At 41.7% G+C, this 24,799-nt stretch overlaps 1 protein-coding gene across 2 annotated transcripts; it reads right to left on the bottom strand.

The window, feature by feature from the left end:
* Nucleotides 1–286: 286 nt before the first annotated feature.
* Nucleotides 287–24,392, bottom strand: LOC119030294 (protein FAM102A-like). 2 transcript variants are annotated; one of them, XM_037117739.1, is made up of 12 exons: nt 23,978–24,392; nt 23,286–23,577; nt 12,929–13,049; nt 11,603–11,632; nt 10,525–10,641; nt 10,333–10,379; nt 10,051–10,211; nt 9,474–9,575; nt 9,126–9,339; nt 5,967–6,088; nt 5,802–5,871; nt 287–5,706 (listed from the first exon to the last, which is right to left on the bottom strand). In XM_037117739.1, exons 2-12 carry the CDS (start codon nt 23,456–23,458, stop codon nt 5,661–5,663), a joined length of 1,203 nt encoding a protein of 400 aa, XP_036973634.1. In that variant the 5' UTR covers nt 23,459–23,577; nt 23,978–24,392; the 3' UTR covers nt 287–5,660. The 2 variants fall into 2 exon arrangements, with proteins under 2 accessions (XP_036973634.1, XP_036973635.1); XM_037117740.1 differs by lacking the exon at nt 23,978–24,392 and adding an exon at nt 23,773–23,921.
* Between the last annotated feature and the right edge of the window lie 407 nt (nt 24,393–24,799).

Raw genomic sequence — 24,799 nt, 5'->3', positions numbered from 1 at the left:
TACCATCATCACGTGTCAATCACACATTATAATCTTTAGAGAAATTATTATCATCAATATTATTATTGGTTAATTTTTGATAATGGAAACAGTTTGAAAAATAATTTACTCAAGGTTCATCCACTGAAAAGGAAGCCAGAAGTCAAGTTTTGATAAAAATAAATAAATAAATAACTGTGTTGGGTTGTGTTTGTCTGATGTATGATTAGGTATCACGGAGCCACATGTTGCATTGGCAACAGTCATGTGTATACAACTAATAAATCAATTCACACTGTACACAGAATGATGATTGCAGGCTTTGACATTTTATTTGGTATGCATGTTTATGCAAATCATAATTCATTGCTTACCACTGGTGTACTTACATGCTCCTATTAATATAACAGTTAATTACAACTCTTTATGTGACATTTACATGTACGCCAGAGCATTTTAATACAAGGAGAGGAAATATTTGTAGGAGCATTTAAAACCCATCACAAAACCAAATAGATCTGATTTTAAATTCTCTGCTTTACTTTAACAACAACATTGTATCAAAACTGTACATAACACACAATGGTTATTAATGAATTAGTATTATAATTATACTAATTTGACAAGTATGTAGGTATAAGGGCAAATGTGTCTGCCGTAAATTGAATTTAATAATATCCTCCTCACCAAAACCTTCTTCCAATGCAAATAATCACTATTACAGCTACAAATGCAGTATAATCCCAATCTAATTATGCAATAATTCTGTTTAACTTCAAATCATCAGGAAAGAAAAAACCCTTTGACCCCAAGAAATAAGACATTTATTCGTATGAATGTAATTAATAAGGCCACAGGTTACATAAAGTCAAGTACAAAGGAAAGGAAGAGTATTTCTGTAACTAATCACAGTAGTAGACAATTCACCAACACAACGGTTCTCCTTGCTGTATGTATTTCCTAATGACCACACCCTTCACTGGAAATAAAAAATCCTTTAAGTCCCATCTCACCATATAATATTAGCTTTCAAATAGAAATATGTGGACCAGCCCGCTGGTCTGAAAATCCAAAAGAAAATAGACTGGAGGGTTACATATAAAACCCCACATATTCATTTCTGTACTGTATGTACACGGTCCACCTCCATGTACATAGATACCGTTGGGAACTTTATTTAAAAGCATGTGCAAGTGATAAATATGGACTGCTATTGGACAACAGACAGAGTTGATACAGACTGTTTTTACTGATACATTCTTAGTTTTTGTACTTTAGTGTGGACGGCAACAGAAAACTCTGCTGAGGCTGGAACACCATGTGACACATTTCAGAGCAGTCGACAAGCGGTCACCAGTGAACCCACCAGTTCTCCTGTATTTAATTGATTTATGCAGTATTTTACTAGTATTGACCAGGGCTTGATGGGCCACAGAGAAAAAAAAAACAAAAAACAGGAAGCTTTCCAGTATCTGATATAACATCATTCAAACATGCATGGCCAGCATGCATATAGCGGCACATTCACATTCACATACAGTACAACAACAAAGACATTAACATACACACTGTGCAAATACACAAACACATAGATGAATCCTGTGGGGGTGAGGATCTATTGTATATTGCCAGGCCTGGGACAACATGGGCTTTGTGTTGCTGCAGCTGTGGGACTGACCTCACGACAGCCAACACTCGGCCTACACAATCACTGTTACAGTAGCTCTATACACAAAGTGACAGAGTTGAAACAAGTTGCTCAGCGATGATACAGAAAAACAGGAACGCCTTGTTGATCTACTTTGAGTTCCTACGCTTTATCGCAGCCCCCTTATAAAACTAAAACTGTCGAAAACTACAAAGTGCAAAGAGTTCTGTCTGAAATCAGTCTTTGTTTGAATACTGTGCAGTCAGTGTAGGAGGCCAGTGATCTTATAGTCAGTTCCATTAATCTGAGCCTCTCATTAATTTTGGCTGGTTGAAGTTGGATGACTGACTTGAATTAATAGCCAACAGATAATCTACTCAGAATGGCACAAGCTGTGATATCAAGGTGAATCACCAAGAATATATTGTACTTTAAAGGAGCACGCTGTAGTTCAGGTGAAGAAACGTTAATGAGAAAGATCTTCTTTGGCTGATTTCTTTCTGCCTAAACAAACTTAAATAAACTGTCTTTGGTTTTATGACTGAATAAACAAACTGAACTTAAAGGACAACACAATCTATACTGTTTTACTTTGTTTACATGTGGCGGACCCTGCCGCCTTTCTAGCTTCAAACAGTCTTCTGGGACCTTATTTTCCTCTGAGAGCAGCATGTTTATTCAATTGTGGAAGAATATGTATTTCTGAGTTTGTATTATTACCTTATTAATATTGTAAATATTAAAAATCTGAGTTTGAATTTCTTCTCCAAAACCACGTAGTGCCCCTTTAAAGCTGCACTCAGCATTTCTAAATAATAAGAAAGGATCAAACGGCTATGTGTGATGATATATTGGTCACTTGTAGTGAAATCACCCACTCTGCAGTTCCCCTCAGGTCTACTGAGCTTTTTATCCTCTTTTGGCTCATTGTTTTGGTTTTCCAGCTACCTGCTCTCGACCAAACAGCAGGCAGAGACAGTTGAGAACATGGTTGAGCATTTAGCAGCCTAACAGCCAGATATGTTTCTCAGGAGTTGGTTGAGACCAAACATAGAGCTACAATGAGCATGAATACTGGACTGACATTCATGAGGTCAGACAAATATGACTCCAAATAAATACAGATGTTGCTCTGTGTTTGTGGGGGAACTGTGAAAAACTTTTAAAAAACTAACAATATGATAAAATATCAGTATGGTGTTTGTGTGCAGCTTGTTCCACGGGTTAAATCAATGAAGGCAGCTCAGTAACTTTCAGCCTGTTGCAACATAATGTTCAATGTATGTCTTTAGGCACCTCCTAATCATAACACACTTGCTCTTTGGATCAGGATAATCTGTGTTCTGAATGTGAAGCATGGGCTGTGACAAAGCTCTGCACAAAGTGTGTGAGCAAAGAATACCGTCACCATAACATCTGACAATCTTGATTAGTTTCCAATCAAGATTGTCAGATGCAAGATTGAAAAAGTACTTAGTAAGTGCAGACAGCAGACGGTTGCATGTGGCCAGCCACATGAACGCAAAGCCAGATTCACCAAATTGCATTTTTTCCTATAGAACAGTATTGAATGAGAAATGTAAAATAAAAATAACAACACAACGTGTTCTTTGTCATTTTAGAGAACCACATTATCTCCATTTCATTTTAGTGGTCTCTAACAATCCTCCTACTGAGTACACATGTGCATAATAGTATAATAAGTATGAATATACAGTGATCAAATAGCATCAAAACATATTAACAGGACAAAAGCTTCAGTTCCATTTCTTGTGCTGCATTCAGTGGGTCCCTTTCAACCCGTAAAGTCAGAGAGTGATAACGTGATCAGGTACTACCTCCTGGTGGTGAACTCAGAAATCTTCAACTCTACAGGTTGATGAGGCCCCACTGAACGCACCGTTATATCAGTGTTGCACTACAAGTGGTCTTCAGGATATTCAAGTAATTTCTGCGCTTGGCACTAATGAAAGTTTCACTAGGTGTGTTTCAGACTGGTACCTCGTTCAGTAATGCTCATTGTGAATCCCTGTACAGTGAACAGGTTTACTACAGAAGTGACTTATCTATTGACAATTCACAGGCAGCGCAGGGTGATGTCATATCAGATTATTTTCTCAAATGTTTAAAGAATAATAAATTGTACACCTATGTAAGAACTGTTACACTGCAGTTGTAATAACAGAAGATTGCTAAATTAATTGTGGTGCATCCGCTTGCATGTTTACTGTACAGGTGTGAGTGCAAGTGTGTTCTGCTGTCACATATCATAATGCTTGATGTCACTGTTTAAGTGCTGTTGGAACTGGAGTTATAGTCATTTCCACTCAGTGAGGAAAGAGACAAAAGGCCATCATGAACAATTACTGATTCCAGGAACTTACTGAACCAGAGATTTGTCTGACACACACGCACAATCTAAAGAATGTGATCACTGTATTACTGTGAATTCTCGAACAGAATCTGGCTCTTAAAATTACAGCTTAGAAAAAAGTGGAGAAATCTAAATAATTGGTAATCATACCATACAGACAGTCGATATGAAATCAGAGTCATGGCTCTTTGCTCCGAGTTTCTCCTCAGAAATACTCATCTCTAAGTCTCGGGAGGGAAAAAACAGAAAAAAAATTAGTCATTAATGCTCTCAAACTAAAAATGTGTGCACGTGAATAAATAGACCGTTAAAGCTGGAGTAAGTAACAGTGGAAATATCCACAGGAGCAGGCTAGATTCTTAAAGTATCAAATAAAAAAAAATCCTCCCCCCTCCTGAACCCACGCCTGTGCACCACCTGACTGTAACAACACCGACTGGCTCGTAGCTCTCACTGGCCAGCTGGGAGTTGTGTGTGACCGGCGGGTTCGCTACACTCCGCAAGTTCTTAGACTTTTAAAGGAGAATAAATACACAAATACACAACTCTGTCAAATGCCACAAGAATATACACACTAGCAAAACAGGCGTCATGAACGTACCGGCTGCTGCTCTGTGCCAACATTGCTGACATGATCATAATCAATTTTAAATCAATTTTAGCACTCACGGCTGTCGAACTGCCATGTCGGTACTGGGAAATTTCAACTGCAGTTTCTCCGCAAATTGGAGGTCGACCTGCAACCTCCAGTCACCCAGTTTTTTTCAGCATCTGATTGAGGTTTGATTACTGAGAGATCTTTAAACAAATATAACAAAACATGCCTCCCTGGGTTTAAACAATATTGTGGATGGTTCAAAAATTGTTTTATGGATGTCACAGACAACAGCAGCGATATAACAAGTATATCCACGCCCTGTCAACTAATTAGTGTTTATTTTTACCTTTTTTTACCTTCTGTATTTGACAGCTAACACAGCAGGCCAGTACTGCTTAGATAGAGCATTACAGCGGTATAAGTTAGAGAGTGGTGATGGGATGAGGACATGATGTGAGTTAAATGTCCACACAAAATCAATATGAAGGAGTGAATTCAGTATGAAAGAGGCAGTTAGCCTGATGCCGACTGACTGACCCAAGTTACAGTAAAAGAAAAAGCTAACATGACATTAAGAGTACTTATCATATGTGCACATAATTCAGGTCATTCCAGAGCATCAATCATTAATTCTTGTGCATGACTCTGTATTCATTTAATATTGAATTAATTCTGATTCTACTTTGCTGCACTTTTGACACTGTTATGCTGCTGGAATCAAACTCCACACTTCCTGCAGATGTTCCAAAAAAAAAAAAACTTCCCTGTTCTCCCTGGACTGTGTTTTAATGTAAAACAGAAACGAAGAGGACATGTTGACTCTGAGCAGGAAGTGCAAATCAACACAGCCAACAGGAGCAGATTGAAATGTCTGTCCACTATTTTAAAAAAACATACAATAATGGTATGTCACCTCCCAACACCTGATTAAATATACTAGAAAGGCTCCTATCTATATCATAGTATTCTTATCTCAGCCTGTGTGCACTGAAGACATGTATGCACATACTTGTACATAGACACCCAGTCGGTGAGGCTGAAGACTGTTGTTGATGTGTCTCTCAGTGAGTTTCGATGACCACCGGCTCAAACACACCAGGCGTTCCTCTGGGAAAACACAGGAACACATGAACATTTAGATAAAAGAAAGTGGGTTGGTATGAAGATGCAGTATATGAGTGGACCTGCTGTGAACAGCGTACCTGTTAGCGAGCTGCGTCCCGCTGAGGGCAGTGGTCCCATCTTTGCTGACAAACAGCCTCAAGTTGCTGTCTGGAGAAAAGCAAGGAATCCACAAGAGAAGTTAACATGGTGGCACACGTATGCTGTACCAAAACTAGATCCTCCAAACTGAGGCTCTGTCTGACCTTCATTGTTGCTGCTGTCAGAGAAGTTCTGACTCTGGACAATCTTCTCCACAATGTCGTCGGCATCAATGCGGGTGTCGTCCACACAGCTGGGCTGCCTCTCCACAGTGTCCTTCTTTCTCCTGTTGCAGGGCAAGACAGACACCAACAGAGGTGAGATGAATGTCTGAAACTTAGAAACACTCCGCAAGAAGCAACTTTATGACTCGTGTTTTCACAGTAAAACAACATTCAGAGTGGAAGGCAAAGGATGAATTGTATATACAGGGAAACACTCTGACTTGTCTTTAAAAAATCTGCCTCATATTCTAGGAGAAATCTGGTGATCTATATTCTTTTTAATGTCAACAAATCCCATGAAAAAAGACAAAAGCAATCCTACTGATCAAGTATGCTACCGTGTGTGTATTAAAGCCTGATACACCCCAGGAAACACACAGACTGACCATCGTTTAAGCACCTGATCAAGACATCGCATTATGGTTCAAAAAAGTTCCAAAATAAAAGTTGGCCTTCAGGTAACCATCTTTTCTGGATGGAAAATACGTTGTTACCATGAGCGTGCATGGTCAGCAATACAGCAGCCATCTCACGACCAAATACACTGTCAATCATTTGTCATATAAAAAAAAAAAAAAAAAACAAATGTAGGGAACATGATGGTGTAAGAGGAATCTTTGCATGCTCCGACCGAGTTTGAGTGCAGGCATAGGAAAGCGCCAGAGCAAAATAAAATCATCAAAGAAAATACAGTATTCAGTGATCAGTCATCTGTTCCGCTGTTATAAAAAGGTTGCTGGCACGCGCTTTTTCACTCCATGCTTCGTTTTTCCAGCTGTTTTAAGAAGTTGAAATATCCTCAGATTCACTTTCCAATCACATTCACTGTTTCGTCCTGTTTGAATAACAGCCTTCAAAATCAAACTATATCTGGGAAGAGTTTCCAAAGTATTGCCTCTTCAGGAGGACCTGACAGGTTTGGGGCCGAGTGCAACCAACAGGACAGAGCAGCCAGGAAGTAATGAGAAGCCAATACGACACTGCTGGATCTCCAGTTTTCATGGGATTTTAAATCACAAAAAAACTGACAATCACCAGCATTATCCTTTCATCTTGCTTATGCTGATGCTAAACATATAGGTGAAGTACAGCTCCACGAAGTGACGCGCAATGTATTCAAGTTACCTTGCAAGTTACCAAGCTACCTCCGTTTTAAATGCTACAAGGTGTGTTCATTGTTTCATATTCCTGGAGGCCTGATGAACATTGAAACAGGCATATTCGGTATGCTAAACAAAACTCAAACCTCTCAAACATTTCATAGATTTCAATGTTATATAATCTACTATGCATGCTTATGATTCACTAATTATCAGTTTAATGGGATGGAGTTAAAGGTGTGTGTGTGTGTTTGTGTGTGTGTGTGTGTGTGTGTGTGCGTGCGTGCGTGCGTGTGTGTGTCTTTTAAACACTCCGGCCCAACACAGGTAGTCATGGCTGTTGTGTACCGTCTTCTCAAGCCAAACCCATCATTCCTTTATGACTTTTTGACGCAGCTTTTTTCTCTCTCACCCTCCGGCCTTTCAACATACACTCTGACTTCACAACAACCTCTGCATTCACTGAAATACTGAACTGCTTCAGCTTAACTCAACAGGTCAGTTTCCAAGCTCACAACCACGGACACATCCTGGCTCTGGTCTGTTTCACTGGGCTCACTGTACGTCAGTTCTCAGGCTTCGACATCACCAGAATCTTCTTTACCCATTCTGCTACCTGACACATTACCGACCTTTGCCAGATGAAAATCCATGTCTGTAAATAAGAAAGACTTCTCTGATCTCATGGTCGGTATGAAAACTGCCATCTGCATCCTGGAACCCATCACCTCCAGACTTATTAAAGCCCACACTCCCGCTATCTCCACAACAATTAACTCCTCCCTAACTACCTGCTCCATCATATTCTCTCTCAAACTGGCTGCTGCCTGGACTCAGTCCTGACATCCCACACAACTACAGACCAGTCTCCAACTTCCCCTTTCTTGCTCAACTACTGGAGCGTGCTGTTACTTCACAACTCAGAGCCCACCGCTCTGCCTGAATAATTCAAATCTGGATTCCGTTCCCACGACAGCACTAAAAACATCCCTCCTCAAAGTCACAAACGTCCTTCTCCTCTCCTCTAATGCTGGCAGCCTCAACATCCTCAATGCATTATTGTTCGTATTATTACTATTAACCACAGAATGTCATGACAAACTGTTAAACACTTGTTAAGATATTTCAATAAAAACTAAATGTCAGTCTCGGTGGCATTAGATTAAACTGCAGTTCTTCTAATGGCCACTTTGAGGATGAAGAGTAGTGGCAAAAAAAATAGTAGTGGCTGTAAGAGCCCTTTTCAAAATGTCAAAAACTTTACAGCAGGAATAAACACATTTACAGCCTGGTGCAAAAAACTGTTTGAGTCTCTTGAACACATTTCCCCCCTCATGACAACTGTAATGTAACTCACTCATGTAAACTAAATAAAGTTATGCAAACAAGACTGTGGATGCTTTCAGAGACTGCTAGCTGCAGGCTGTCTGCTCAGCTTCCCCTTAGCTGATTTCAGTCAAGATGACCTCTCAGCTCTTCTTTTCATGCAAACATTGGACCAATAATATGGCTTGCTGCGCGATGAATTGTACAGACCGGAGCAGAATGACAGACATCACTGTTCTGGATCTGATTTGCTGTGGACAGAGTTCTGAGCGTGAAGGATCCGTGAAAGATCAGGAGTCTCTGTGAGTGCTGACCTTGTTAAGAGTCTAAACAATGTTACAGCTGAATATAACATGTCTACAATGGGAAGTATTTCCTGTGAGTGCATTTGAGTTCAGTTGTCCGTGTGTCACAATTAAACCGTTATAGCCCCATGATGACAGCAGATGAGGGTATGAAGCTGTTTCAGCACCCGCTCACATTCAGTCTGAGGTCCGTCCTCATGGCAACAACAGCACGCCTCACATACTTCGAGAATTCCTGGCATGTATTTTACACATGCCTGAGATTCAGCGTTAGACTGCTATCAGCGCGGTGGCGTCCAGACATGCTTCACAGTGAGATCAACTCCTGACAAGCTCAAGTGTTTTGTCGAAAGTGTGCGTGGATCTACCTGGAGGATCGGTTGGACATGAGGGCTGCTGCAGAGGGTGGAGGAGGTCTCTCTGGTTTGGTTGGAGTCGCTTGCCGGCACGGTTCGGTGGGGGTGGAGGGAGGCTGCTGGGAGGGGTGGGCGAGCCCACAGGAGGCGCTGCTGCTGGAGGACGGGTTCCTGTGGTGACTGAGGTCAGTCAGGCTGGAGCAGCGAGAGTGAGCTGTGCTGTAGCCTGGAGGAGGAGGAGAGGAGAGGAGAGCAATATGAACCAATATTACATCGTGTCATCCCTGGCCAGCAGCGTGTGAAAACGTGTTTTTTTAGCGGCAGAGTTTGCGTTAGCCTGAGGAGGGAGAGCTCTCTGACCTGAGATCTTGCTGTGCTGGCTCGCATAGCTGGAGCTGCGGAAATGACCGGTGTGAAAGACCTCGTCTGGGCTGGACACACTCTCCCCTTCCTCAGGCAGCCCTGTAGAACACAGCAAACACACAACAGCTGACTTTCACTTTGTTGTTTGTGTCAAATATATAATTTCACCATTTTGAACAATTTTCTCCAAGATTGAAACATGGGGGGGATGGTGACTGACTTGTTGATTTTGGGGCTGAAGTCTGAATGAACGCATAGAAGAGGTGAGACAGGACAAGAAGCATGAGTAGTCATATGATCAGACATGTTTTAGACAAACTTACTTCAACCCTGCCATGCACACACAGTTCTCCTGTGCAATAAGTGGTTCAAATAAGGTTCAATTACGACGATTTAGATAATCTGGATAAACTGTCTGATGCCCCATCTGACTTTGCTGTTGTATCAGTGTTCCCAGATCTCATAACTGAAAGGAAAATGATGAAAATAAGACCCCTGTTGTAATACTTGCTTGCTAATAATCATCAACTCCAGTTAGAAGAAGACACAGCTAGCGATTCTGCCGAGCAGTTACCTGAGCTACGTCCTGACGACTGTCTGGTTTTGAAGGTGCGAGGCCCCACCATGATGCCTCCCAGCGGCTGCCCTGTGGCATCAGTGCTCTCACCCTTCCGGTCCAGCTGCAGAGTGGGGTCCTCGTCCCCGATGGACACAGATTTGGCTGTACTGGGAGGCCTAAGAGTGTAGACACAGGGACAAAACATGATGAGTATTACAATTAGCAATGTGATCCAGCAAACCACACTGAAACTTCTCAGTGTCAGTCTTTGAAAACCCCGAGCACAGAGGAACTCACGTTTTAAAGCAGGGATCCCCAGACAGAAGAGTCATCCCAATTGTTACCTGGAAAAAACACACAGGTGGTTTACTAAACCTCAGTGCACATCAGTTCAGGTTTTGTGTGTGTGTGTGTGTGTGTGTGTGTGTGTGTGTGTGTGTGTGTGTGTGTGTGTGTGTGTGTGTGTGTGTGTGTGTGTGTGTGCCCTGCCTTGAGAATAGAATTGTCCTGTCGAGTGTTTTTGGTGTCATAACCCTCCAGGATGCAGCAGCGCACTGTAGAGCCTGAACCAGCAAACTCTGAAATGTTGAGATCAGCAAAACCTAGCTGTAGACAGACAGACAGACAGACAGACAGACAGACAGACAAAACATTTAAGGTGGAAAGTTATTTACAGATCTAGAATAAAGTCCAGGTCAAGTCTGGTCAACTTGTTTTTACAGATCCGACTCAGCAGGAATGCTTCTCGTGCCTATGAGATGTTCAAACGTCGTTTTGGTTTGGATCTTATTTGTCCTGTACTGTACTGTGCGTCACATCTGTGAATTTTAAAGTTAAACCACAAACGTGATCATCCATCAGTTAATGTTAGATAACAGCTATCATTTCCATTTAAACCCCCTTTTACAGTCTTACTGCCGTACCAGTGGACTGCAGAGCAGCTTCTTTCCTCTGGCTGTGAAACTGCTACTGAAATGAATGTAGCACAAAGGACTCAAGCAAAGTTTTGCTTTTTCAAACCAGAGAACACATGTCATTGAACAGAACACCAGATCTATACAGATTAATGAAAAAAGATCTCGTGGGATGGATCCAGACTGGGTGAAGTTTCTAACGAAAGCAAAATTATTCAGCTTTAGACATCTTAACTACACATTTCAAAATTAATTTCATCAATAACTTTGACTGATTGTCCTTTCTATGTTTTAATGAAAGACAGTGAAGACAAACTGACATCAAATTGCTGCCACTCTGAGCACAAACAGACACACACACACACACACACACACACACACGGTGTGATCTGTTACTGACCACTTCATCATCATCCTGTGACTGTGGCCTGTCACATGCCCCTGTAACAACGCCCTGTGATGTTGGTTGTTACTGAACACAGATTTTACAATCACTGACACTGTAAAATCTGTGTTTTATAAAAGGAAGCACAGCGCTCTCAACTTTATGGGTTCACAGGTCGTACAGGCTGGTTAAGCTGTGTACAGGTGGATTTAAGAGGAGTTCTGGTGTCTTATGTATTCAGTGCCACATACTCAGAAAATAAGATTACCTTTGAGAAGGCCTTTCCTCCTTTGAGCTCCTGCAAAGACAAAAAAACAAAACAGTGAGGGACCCAACACAATCTATAAACATATACATTACGTCTCATGGAAGCAGTATGGACCTGTCCTCAAGTTTTACCCTCGGACAGATGCTGGGGGACAATCCAACTACACTGTACATTATTTCCTACATTACGGTGTAGTGAGGGAGGAAGTGGCATAGACAATGTTTACACAGCAGCTGCCTTCTTCTGATGTCATGCTGTGTCGTATAAACGTCGGGAATCTGACCTTTCTTTTTCGCTTCACTGCTTCGTGATTTATCAGCAACTAAGCAGACAATGGTGAGTGAAAATGAGGTGGGACATTAGGTCATATTTAATAAAACAACATATCTGATTACCCATCAGCTACCGTCAGACCGCAGATACAGCTGAGCGTTCTACCACTTCCTAGCTCTCATTTCTGTTTTGATAGTGTTACATGATACAATAGCTTCAAATAATTCTGAAATATCAATACTCATCTTGGACACATTTTTTGGAGCTTAGATGTAATCATGCCTGAAATGTTATTTCATCCCACACAACACATTCACTTCTAAAGAGTACAGAACACAGGTATGTGTTGGATATAATCTGTATGAACAGTATGAAATCAGCTGAAGACACAGCGAGTTAAAGGAGCACTCCGTAGTTTAGGGGAAGAAATGTTAATGAGGAGAGAATGACCCTCATTGGCTGAGCTTGTTCTGCCTAAACAAATCAAATAGTCAAACTCTCTTTGTTTTCATGACCGAATAAACTGAAACAAACTTTATGAAAATTTAAAGGACAACGCAATTTATACTGTTTTACTTTGTTTATATGTGGCGGACCCTGCCTTCCCAGCTTCACACACTGTTCTGGGACCTTATTTTCCTCTGAGAGCAGCTTGTTCATTCACTCATGGAAACAATACATATTTCTGAGTTTGCATAATTACCTCATTAATATTGTAAATATAAAAAAAATAATAAATAAAATTCAGAGTTTGAATTACTTTTCCAAATCTTCACAATGCCCCTTTAAAGTGGTTTACATGCCAACAATAACTGTTATAGCTGTTGGGTTATCAGATATGTGGTTTTACCTTAAAATTGGCCCATTGTCTGTTGTATTCACTGTTCACTGTCTTCAGCTGCTGATCAGTCAAGAAGCCATGAAATGAACAGTTGGTCAGGTTCCCTGTGATTATATGATTTGCTAGCTGGAACATATCAGTGTGACTCTACTGGTTTTGAATTCATAACCTGGAGACGCGAGGAGAGGTGGCTGCTGTGAGGAGTAGCTCACCTTGCGTACAGAGACCCGGCAGAGGCAGGGGTCCAACACTCCGGTGATTGGATTTGCACTCATTTTACACACGAAAGAGAACTTCTTCCTCCAACGAACACAGTTCTGCTGCACCTCCTCCCTGTGCGCGCACACACACAAACACACGCACACAATTTAGAGTGAGAGTACATGTATATAGACATATGGCTGTCTAGCTCCTACTCTTTCATTTCAAGGTATACCACTTGCTACACCTTTTGCAGACAAAAAGATATGTAAGAGTGGATACTAAACATTGAAACAAGGCCTGAAGAGATGCTTGAAGTGGATCATATGTATTGTCACTTCTGATGTTGACACATATGACTGATCAAATGGTTTTTGAATATCATGAAACATAAGAAATGACATAATCCACAGCCTGCCTTTTCCACAAGGCTATGAAGCTGATGGCCCAGATGATCTCATCTGGGTTTGTTGAGGGGGTTTTCCACTCAGACTGATTGGAAACAGATTCACTGTTTATCTGCATGTAGTTTGTAGGACAGTTCTCAAACTCAGACATACCAAAAAAGTGCGCGTGAGATGTGGTGCTCCCTCCATGTATAACATCCAGTGTGTAGGGAAGCAGTGGACACCAGGTTAAGATTTACCTTCATTCAATCGGAAATCCCAGTGAGCACCAATCCAGATTTCAGTGTTGATTTTCTTGTCAGAACCTGTTAGTCTCATATCCCTCTTACCAGCCAGCTGAATGCGGTCAACATCAATGTGTTACAATACACAAAGTTGTGTAATCCTTTCGGTAATTTGTAGAGGTGTAGGTCGAAAGAGTGACAATACTGATTAATGTCAAGGTGTTTCTCCAAAATCTCCAAAGAACTGGTAGATTAAATGTGGCTACGTCCTACTGTTTCATATGAAAAGTCATAAATGGGGAACTATGTACGCTGTGTGCTGCCGACAAGCCTTGTTGGCAGCACACAATCAATCAGCACAGCAACTGTGATTTCTCTGTGCAAGGCCCTGAACATCAAAGTGCCCCGTGAATGTGAAGCAGGGTGGAGCCAGGACACAATGGCCAAAATAAAGAGAGTGCTCTCTTCGACTTTTCATTTGTGGAATTTGGCAGGCCGTGGAGGGAAAAGGAGCAAGGCCTTGTGGGATTGATCCAGTGTGTCCCTCCCTCAGTCCATAAACAAGCGTTCCTCACTTAACTAATGAATAAAGAGCAAAGGTAAGCTACACCAGCTGAGACCACAGCAGTTGTTATCTAACGCTAAGGCTGTCGAAAGGGTTGGCGTCGTTCTCCACAAGACTCACTCAGCGCACACACACACACACACGCAGGCCGTGAAGAGTGCCGGGCCTGTCCTGACTTGGCCACCAATCTCTGATGTTATCTGTGCCTGGCCAGCTCATGTCAGAAACATCACGGGAGAATCGTCCAGCTCTCTACATGATCAGCACTTCAGTTACGCAACGCACATGTACACACACTACTGCTTTGCTGACAGCGGATAGTCCCGCATGGTTCTTCTTTGGAGGGTGATGTCAAAATATAAGAAGTGCAAGGAAGTCCAAAACACAAATCTTCCCACTCGCATGTTTAACCTTACTGACAGCTTCTATTATAATCATGTATGTCCTTGTATACTATGGTCTGGATGAAAAATTGATTCTGATTGGTTGCAGGGTGTCAGTTGAGTCCTGGTAAACTGACAACTTTGGAACGACAAAGTATTTCAAGTATAACTGTGTATAGCCTGTATCTAACATAAGTAACCATAGCAACAGGGATACAGTCAAAGCCTTCATTTGCAATTTATTCACCATGTTAAGAAACAAACTTTTATTTACACTGAGTGTAGTCCTGGAGGAGGTTGGTTAGTCTTCTTTGTACAATCGTGGATTGGAACATTGGAACATTTTTCATCTTTCTGACTCTTAAAACTGACTGTAACCATCAGTAAATTCATGCATGTCATTCCTTGAACCCACACTAGCCCTTTTTACACAGAAACTCTGCATTATCGCCGTAGCTGCGATTTTCCGCTGTTGGTTGTTCACACAGATCCAAGCAGCTGTGGCATAAAGACGAACTGCTGTGTAATTCACACAGAAAGCCGGCGCTGCAGATCCTAAAGAGGCGTGGCGGTACATATTATGATGATGATGTCTGTGTGTTTTTTTTCAAGGTGTTTCCCAGGTGTCCTCCTGTCAATCTAAACATGTATCCGCTGACTGTTTATAATCATATGGATACCGTTGTAATGTGTTGTGATTGAGATCCTGACCTACCATGCATCCTGGAAAGTGACAGAATTAAGGTTTTTACTCTAAATGACATAATTACATAATCAACATCAGTAAATAGGACCCTGTCTGACTGTCACTCACGGGAGGGAGGCTGTCGGGAGGGCTCATAGTCACAGTGATTTTTATCAATACAAGTTTCCAGAGACAGTAACTACAACAACCCAGTAGTTGAAGGCACAGTGAGTTATTTTTTCACATTACACACTCACCGCCATTCAACAGCAGGACACTGTTTTTTTTTTTTGGGAAGGAATGAGACAGAGTTGGTAGGACAGACAGGATGACAGACACTATTCCATGAATAGATGCAGTATTTTTTTTCCTCATACAAGACGCTGAAGCCACAAACTGCTACCACATTACTGTTGTTTGGTACTGTAAGGTTGCTTTGTGGGTTGAAGTGTGGGTCATTTTTCTTTCATTTGATGAGTGAAGGATGTTTAGCCGTCACACTGTGAACACCAATCAGACCAACACACTCCTGTCCCTCGCTGTTGGCATTTCGATTCACACAGACATCGTCACGTCTCCGCTGCAGCTCTGATATCAACTCCACTGGAGGATGAGCGGCGGAACTAGACTTTCCCCCCATTCCGCCTCTGTAACTTATCTCAAGTTTTGAACATTTTGTTTCACAGATATAGGTCTACACAATTACTGCCAAAGGTTAGGCTAAGGTTGGTCACTACAGTGTACTTATCCTGCCAACAATCTTAATTACAAAAGCTGCATTACCTGGTTTATGGCCGCTTGGGGGTGCCTAAACATAATATCACATTTAAAGATGCCTTTTTAAACATTCAGCAAACGTGGAGCAACAATAGTATTCAATTTGAGTGGTTTGTTTCCACCTGATGAAAGTAAGTCCATTTTTGCTCTCTGTTATAGCTCCGTTTTGGTCTCTACTATCTTCTGACAAAAATATCTGGCTTGATTCACCAGTTTGTCTCTACATGTGTATGTATGCTGTCTGGTGCTGAGCAGGTAACGTTTGGTCTGTTTATCAGTGTTTTCAGACCAAGACCAGCTGCCTGCGGCAGCCATTGAGTATTTGTGGCCTGCACTGTTGGCACTGGTCAGACCTTGTCGGCAGCTTTTTGGCTGACTGAGCAAGTAGAATTGGCAATGGAGCCTGGCAATAAGAGAAACTTAAGAAGACAAGCGAAACTCCCATAAGTCTGTAGCGGTAGGATTCATGATTTTACCCATTTAGTGCAGCTTCACCTTCATTTCGACTTTGCCTCTTCATCAGTGACATTTGCAAACTTTTATCAGATGTTCTCGATCAGAAGTGGTTATAACAGTTCTGTCAAAAAAAATCACTGCTTTATCATAACAACTGTTTGTATATCTGCTGTCTTCTGTTAGACTTCTTGAATGATGATCACAGGCTTTTGCCATCTGGTGGCATGGAGAGTTATTTCCTCTGATGGAGGCGCAGAATGTACAAACTAGTTTGCCGTCCTCTAAGTAATTTAAACAATTTACCAGCCAAGGATTAATAAAGTATTCTGTTTCTGATTGCTCCAATCTTGAACTAGAAGACCATATACACAGCAGATGTAGCATGAACAGCACATAAACAGATCAGCAGAGGCAGTTGCAGTGTCTGTCTACACAGGTTGCGTTCAGGCATAGCATTTAGCATAGGTCACACGTGTTTTATTGGTGCTCAGAGCCCAACACACAATCACTGTAGTAAAGAGTAAAACTGAATAAAGGCCTTAAAATATATACATTACTCACATGTGGTCAGAGTGAAACAATCTGTTACATAACTGAGCTGCTCAGATGTAAAGACTGACATGTCTGCAATCATGTGAGGGATTTGCTGCATCATGCTGGGGCATGTTATTACTGATTCATGGCCCTTCAGCCTTGTCATGCTCTTCCTAACTATCATGCTGTTATAGAAGAGAGAAAGAGACCATCATTACGCTTAACAGAACTTTTACCATTCATTTTCATGTGTTTTTACATTGTTTTTATCAGCCTTTTGTCAGTATCTCTTGGCATTCTTTTCCAACATTGGCTTTAACATTAACTTTATCACAAGTACTTTTCCCACTCCACTTATCTGGAGGGTGACCTACAGTTTACAGCTCTTAAAACAACAAGCCTGGAGGTTGCAGGCTGCCTGGGAGAGGCAGGGAACCGCCAGACAGGTTCTGCCACTTCTTTTCTTACAGCCCAACCTGCCTGCCTACACAAACACGCCATTGTGCTGCAGTAGATGCAAGCAGTGCTTTATCTCACAGTGAAGCTGTGCCTAATATGCCCAGTTGGTCACAGTCTGACTTAGTGGCCAGTGCACGCCTTTAAATTTCAGCGGACATGATTGAAAATATGTAAAGTGGTAGGTAATGGAAAAAAAACATTTATTTCATTTTCAATATTGGATTTTATTTTATTTTTCCAATATGTTATGGTAGAGCAGGAGTGGTTGTAAGAAATTAATAATTATTGATAGTAATTATTAAAATTAAATTAATCAAAATCAAATATCAAATCATTAAAACAAGGCACCAACCTGGAATCAGGGTCTCATAAAGAAGGGGTCAATTAAAATCTATATTATTGTAAAATGACGTTGAGAGCACTCGACAAATACAGAAACACATACAATATTTACATTACAAGACAACTTTTTACAAAGTTCTGAATGATGTTCCTTTAGAAACAGATGCCATCCAGATCTGATCACTAACTCTCCTGGCACCACACAGCATTGCACCTGTCTGTTTAACACACTGCTGAAACACTCATTTGTGTTGAGTGCACATGACTGTGTTTTCCACAAACACTTAAGTGCTGCAAAAGATGTGTTTGGGTTAGGAACTCCCACTTGATAAACTATGTCCTCCTATTGGTTACTCTCTGTCTTTTTTTTCCCAGTGAAAGAATCTGAAGAATGAGACAGATGCAAATGAGCCTGACACACACACACACACACACACACACACACACACACACACACACACACACACACACAGAGATGGAGGAGTACATTACTTCTTGTAAACAGACAGAGAATCTATTTTACCTTTACTGCCATTTGTAAATGCACTGATGAGAAATGAAGTGACCACAGCTGCTGCCCTCTGTGAAGGAGCAGGCTAAACATTTTCACAGCCTCCTGTCCAGCCAACAGTATCTGGCACATGTTGGGTGGAGTGCACACAAGTTACACATGATAGTAAAGCTGACAAAAACATGATTTACTAAACTCATGATAACAGTGTAGTGGCACAGAGGCTTTTTTGGGGCATCTTGTGGGAAATTTCCAGTTTCAGAAAAGAGGAACTGGAAAAGCAATCCAAAGATAGAGGTCCGTAACACACACGAGTTGTTCACCCTTAATTCTGATTCATTCATTGTTATTTATATGGAAAATCAAGATAAGTAGCAGCATATGATCAAATACGTGAAACTTGTGTTAAATTCCTTTTCCATCGTGGTTGTTGTGTTATTCTTGATAGTAGACACTAGAGAGTTTTGGGAACATGTCGAGGTTTGAGCATCTTACAAAATTTCAGATCAAAACCTGAGGTCTGCTCTGTCTTCAGGTGTAAACAGCTAACAGTGAATAGTAAAAGCAGAAATAGGATTATGTCAGTTCATGGCAGACGTACTGGTAAGAGACCAGCAGATCAGACTGGGAACACTTCCCTTTTCTAGAGTGCACTTTGGAACTGCTCTTCAGCCGTCATCAGTTCAAAAGCCAAACCAAACCACTATGCAAATCTGAGTGCTAGGGCTGAATGACTTGGGAAAACAATCGAATTGCAATTTTTCTGACCGATATTGGGATTTCTATTTTAAGTCAACCCTCACTTGAGTATTCACTGTGTAACAGATTTAAAACATGGGAACCAGCATTACCACATTGATATACCATCAAAATATCAACTGATCTATATTCTAATGAAAAGACGAGAACTTGAATTGCTGAAAACAAACGTTTCTCATATTGTTTTTCTATTGGCGCGCAATGTATAGCAATCAAACACGCAATTACCACAAAAGTGAAAAACGTTTTTAAATGTGGGTCAGATGCTCATCCCGCAGAAAAAATTGATAATAAAATCAATTAATCATTCAGCCCTGCTGAGCACCACAGCTGTCTGTACTATAAGGCACAGTACTGTACATCAATGTCATAAGGGCAATCCAAATCATGATACAGTATCTGCAGTGTCTATGATGATATATGGATGCTTTCATAAATGGAATCATGGTCAATAATTTGGCTCTTTTAACAGACAAAAATACAAAAACTGTTTAATTAAAATATTTGATGTCAGTGTGACAACAGATTTCTACAAAGTAATGTCAATTAATCAAAAATATATAAATTAAAACAAGTGATCCCCTGACCACTTCAGGAGCAATACCACAAGCTCGTACGAGAAACTTCTAATCGTAGACATGTGTTGGAAAAAATGCTCAGCGTCCCATTCCGCTGGCCTACCAAACTCGATCAAGTTCAGAGCACATGGAATCCAAATGTAAACTGCGACAAGGTCCAGTGTGTAGGATTTAGTGGCACCTAGTGGTCAAGTTGCTGACAGTAACCAACGGAGCACCCTTCTCCTGGTGCTAATAACATGAAAAAAAAAAAAACCCGCTAGGGCCCTCTTCAGAGCGAGTGTTTGGTTTCTTCCATTCTGGGCTACTGTAGAAACATGGCAGCGCTACACGGTTGACTCAAGCTTCCCAGGGAGAGTGGCAGGATTTCAAGCTATTTTTCGTAGCGGCCAAACCATTTAATTACATCGACACGTGATGCACTGTGGCCCAAAAACACTTTTTTCCCAAAAGATTACATTGTGAGAGAGCGTCACAACCCCTTCATTTCACTATCATAATTTGATCTATTCGGTCCAATAAAATTATTAAAGTCTACAGGAGCCACGAGCCTGGACAGTGACAGTAACCCTCAGTCTTTATAATACACTTAACACATTACCTATAGGGTTGTAGTGTATTTCCCAAAGCATTTTCAAAAGTATTTATCAGTCCAAGTTACAGTTCATTTACACAGTCATCTGTATTTTGGTTGAGTCTGGTTTGAAAGAATGTCTCTAGAGCAGAACCCCCACCAGCACACTGCTCTGAGCGGTCTGATAGTTTAAATGGTGGCTGGGAGGCCCTTGTGGTGCACTAAAGAAAATATGCAGTCAGTGCAAGATACGAATCAACAGGCAAATACAAGATAAAGAGGCCAAGCTCACTTTTATACTGGACATGTACAAACTGTAGAACTGCCTCGGCACAAGGAGCATTGTGTTGCTATTAAGACCGAGTGACTTTGCATGCTTGTAGAAAAGAGGAAAGAAAAAAACATCACATTGTGCAGTATGCAGTAAGTTACTAGTGTTAAGTGTAAGTAAGTGTAAGTTACTAGTCTTATAGCACAGCCAGACTCCACACTTTGTGTTAGCGAGGCAGCTGCGTGCAGACCAACTGTGCCGAGGAGCTGGAGGTCTCTCTCGAACTCTTCGTTGTGCAAAACAAATCGGACTATGTGGTCTGCATCATCCCTGTTCTCATTCAGTGTGTGTGATCTTGTAATGTGTGCAAAGACTGCAGGACTCCAGGATTACGAGACAGAGGGTTGTGTATTGCGAGCAGCACAGCAGATCTGACAACTGTGAAAGTCTATGGGGCCAAGACATAACAGATCCTCTGCCCCTGAGCTCTATCTGCTGCAAGTGGGTGGAGAAGGGAGTGGCAGGTTAACAAGGGGGATGCATTTTGGTGTTTTTGCCCTCAGGTGGCCTATTGCTTATCATCTTAAATCGGGGTGAGCTTCCCATTCATAAAAACACACAAACTCAGTGTTCATTAACCAATATTTCATGGAAACTACAGGAAAGTTAGGCAACTGTCAGCCATTAATACCTGGTGTCCGCAGTCACTGGGTTGTTTGCATGCAGGCAAATGCAGTGAACCGTATCTGCTACTTGTCTGTTCATTTGAGCACTGACCTACAGATTCTAGCCATTACTTCTGGCTCTCAGTTTTGGCCCTGCTCAGCTCAGCTCATTTATCTGTGTGACCCTCAACAGGAACTTCCTGACGGCTTCTGTGCCCAGGGGAAAGGTGAAAAGTCACGGGGCTTCTACTCTGCAGTTGGCCTCAAAAGAGTCTGAGACAGTTTCAAAGTCCTTTCTGAAATTTGTTTTCACTTCATCGTGTTGCCTCTTCTGTTATTTAATGTGTTTGTCTGCCTTTTTCAACTGCTTATTTCTTTCCTTGGTTTGCTTATATAAATAAAGATTACAGACTGAGGACCACACCAGTGTTTCTGCATGTTCGTTGAAGTGTACTACAATTCACACAGATTTCACATCATTACTAACCATATTTGCCAGGCTCATCGCTAGAATAAGAAAATCAACTTGCACTTCAACTTTACATTAAAACTGCTTTAAAGGAATAGTTCAGTGATTTACTTTCATTTCAGTGGTAAGATCAATATCAGCCTCATCTCGGTGCATAGCTGGGGCTCTCTGGCCATTAGCCTAGCTTAGCATAACGATTAAAGCTGGGAGAAACAAGTTAGCTTTGCTTAGTTCAAAGTCAATAAAAGAAGTCAGAAACACCTCTAGATTTCAGCGTCTAACTGTTTTATTCAGTCCTTATAGACAGAACAGTAAAAGGATGATTTGTGGTGTTTGTTAGCAAGACATCCTACATTCATTTCTAGGTGAACATTCCCCTCTTAAACTGCGACCCGTCAGCCAAATTAAGTGAGCAGCTCCTCGCCCACTGCGCTGTATGTTCTGCTTTGTAAGGAAAACAGAACGGAAAATATTTCTCAATATTTTGGAAGGTCATTGTTTTTAGACTTTTGACTGCGTCAAAAACTCACCTGTTTCACATCTCCCAGCTGAAACTACAGGGGGCAATCAGACTGTCACCTGCTGAGGTGCAGAGTGGCATTAGGACGGGCCAGGGCTAGCCGGTTAGCATGCTAACTTCAGCACACATCTCTGCAACACAGCTCGTAGACTTCTCTGACTCAACATCAACACTCTTGTTTCCTCACATTCTGCAGAGTATGTTAGCTCATTTTTGAAGATGTTCAACTAAAATGCGGTCCAAAATCCAACAATTAAACGACGAGTTACACATCACATTTTGAACCATTATGGTCTAAAAGGGTTCACACACACATGCAGAAATCTCGGTGTGGTCCTTGCAGGCTTGTCTTCTTTGAATCTAACGGACCTGTCACGGCGCTTCCCTGCAGCTTACTCATGCTGAGCAACAAAGGTAATAAGTGTGTGTCTAACTGGAGTCGAGCCAGTGTAGTGCATATACTGACAGCTGGAGGATCACGTCACCAGACGCCTTTATGACTGCTATGCAAATAATTAAAGGGTATGTTCACCCAAAGTATAACAATCACATTTGCTCAGTTAGTGATATCAAAACTGGTTCCGTTTTATTTGTCCTATAGTCTAGAGCAGCCTGCCGCTGAGATATCTGCCCCAGACCAACACAACAGAAACTGATGTAGTTTTAACTGGTTGACCTGTCGTCATAGTTACTCTAAATACTCTACAGCCGTCACAGTGACCGGATTTTGAGAGCGGATGATTCATGTTCCCTCAGTAGCTGTCTCCCCAGAGTCTTCAACAACAGGGAAAGACACATTTCCATTATTGCCTTGCTTTAATGGACAATAAAGGGTTTTTTTTTTAAATCTTGTAAGCCTTCAGTAATACTGGGCAGTTCCCAGCGTGAGAAGCAAAGGGTGGAGCGGAGAACCGTCATGAAGGCAACATTCCCAGGAGACACAAGGGTGAAGCAACACATACTGTACTAAAGGTTGATGCCAGTTTCTTTTCCCAAATCTGAGGTGGAAAACTACCAACAAACAGACATTAACCACCTGGATATAGCAGAGTCGAGTGCTGCACTGCTTAGAAAAAACAGCACAGTGTCAACAAATGAAAAGAGGAAGAAAAGACATAGTTCAGGACTGGGGCAGGTTAACCTCAGGTAGAGATTGTCTTATAACAAGGAAGTGATGCGTTGTAAATACCTGGATGACAAGGTGGCAAAGTCCCCACCATCAACCAGCCGGATCTTGCAGAAAAGCACTCCGTTGACGAAAGGCACTGCTGTCAGCTCCTCCAGTGTGAAGTGCACCTGAAACTTGAACTTCTTCTTCTTCACCAGGAAAGACATAGTCCCCAGCTGCTGGAGTGTGCTCATGGTCTGATGAACACCAATGAATGGGTAACAAATGCAGCCTGCTGGCCTTGGCTTCAGTGTGGGGGCTGAAAGTCCTCCTTTGGCTCAGGGTTGTTCATTTCAAGAAGAATTGTTTAGACCTGCAATAAAAAATAAAGAAAATGTAAAATGTAAAAACAAAACAAAACCAAAAAAAAACATGAACACTTGTTAAAGTTCACCATGAAGTCATTTCATGTGCGGCTGCCTGTCAGTGTACTTGCAGATGTAACTCGTGTTGTCCGTGTGTTTGAACGTGGCATGAGACAAAACGCCCCACACACACACACACTCACTTCTGTCTGATGAATCTGGTGTTTTCACATAGTTTCACAATTGGATAGGAGCACGAAAAAAAAAAAAACGAAACAAAACAAATCAGGCAAGTCCGCTCGTGTTTCCCTCGCCTGCTCCGCTCCACAGCTGCCACGCAAACACCGCCGCCGCTCAGCGCCTCGGCACGGCTCCCCTCTCTCCCGCTCAGCCTCCTCCAAAACTCACCGTTCCGTCGGCCCGATGCTCCTCATAGTCGGCGGGACGGCACAGTTGTGTCCTCGGCAAAGTTTCTCCTCCTCAGCGTGTCATCGCCAACTTTTCCCTCTCCGGCCAGTGCTATAAACAAACAGCCGTGTGAGGCCGAGCGGCTCCGCGAACGTCTACGAGCTCACCGGGCCGCTTAGGGACCGTCCACAAAGTCCGAGCAGAGGCGTGTGAGGAAGAGGAGCGCTCAGTACAGAGAGCTCTGATCTCTGGACATTTCATATGTCCGTGTGCCGAACATGACGTATACTGTAATGTCATAGGTGTCAATATATTTAAATGCACATAGTGTATCCAACTGTTCGATATTGAACTTTTTCATATTGAATGTCACCCTTTTGCTTTAAAGGAGCACTCTGTATTTTTGTTAAAGAAGCGTGAATGAGAAGAGAAAGATCTTCATTGGCTGATTTTTTTGTTTCTGCATAAACAAACTAAATTATCAAACTCTCTTTGTCTTCATGATTGAATAATCTGAACTTAAAGGTCAACGCAAGTCATACTGTTCTACTTTGTTGACATGTGGCGGACCCTGCCACCTTTCTAGCTTCAAACAGTGTTCTGGGACCTTATTTTCCTCTGAGAACTTGTTTATTCACTCATGGGGAAAGTTTCTATTATTACCTTGTTTATATTGTAAATATTAAAATTCTGAGTTTTAATTTCTTCTCTAAACTACATAGTGCCCCTTTAAAGGCCACACGCACTCGAGCTGCATGGAGTGTGAAACCCGCTGACTCATGTTATCCCAGCATGACGTGACAGTCATCTGTATCACAGACT

The sequence above is a fragment of the Acanthopagrus latus genome, chromosome 12, assembly GCF_904848185.1.
Source record: "Acanthopagrus latus isolate v.2019 chromosome 12, fAcaLat1.1, whole genome shotgun sequence".
In the NCBI taxonomy this organism is placed as follows: Eukaryota; Metazoa; Chordata; class Actinopteri; order Spariformes; family Sparidae; genus Acanthopagrus; species Acanthopagrus latus.
Note: the sequence above shows the minus strand (reverse complement) of the source record. Positions and strands in the feature narration are given on the sequence as shown.

Excerpts from the sequence above, each read along its gene's own strand:
- LOC119030294 (XM_037117739.1), bottom strand. The coding sequence starts at position 23,458 with ATGAGCACACTCCAGCAGCTGGGGACTATGTCTTTCCTGGTGAAGAAG. Across the intron at positions 10,212-10,332 it reads GGGGATCCCTGCTTTAAAAC|GCCTCCCAGTACAGCCAAAT; the intron begins GTGAGTTCCTCT and ends CTACACTCTTAG. Across the intron at positions 6,089-9,125 it reads ATGTCCAACCGATCCTCCAG|GAGAAAGAAGGACACTGTGG; the intron begins GTAGATCCACGC and ends GCCCTGCAACAG.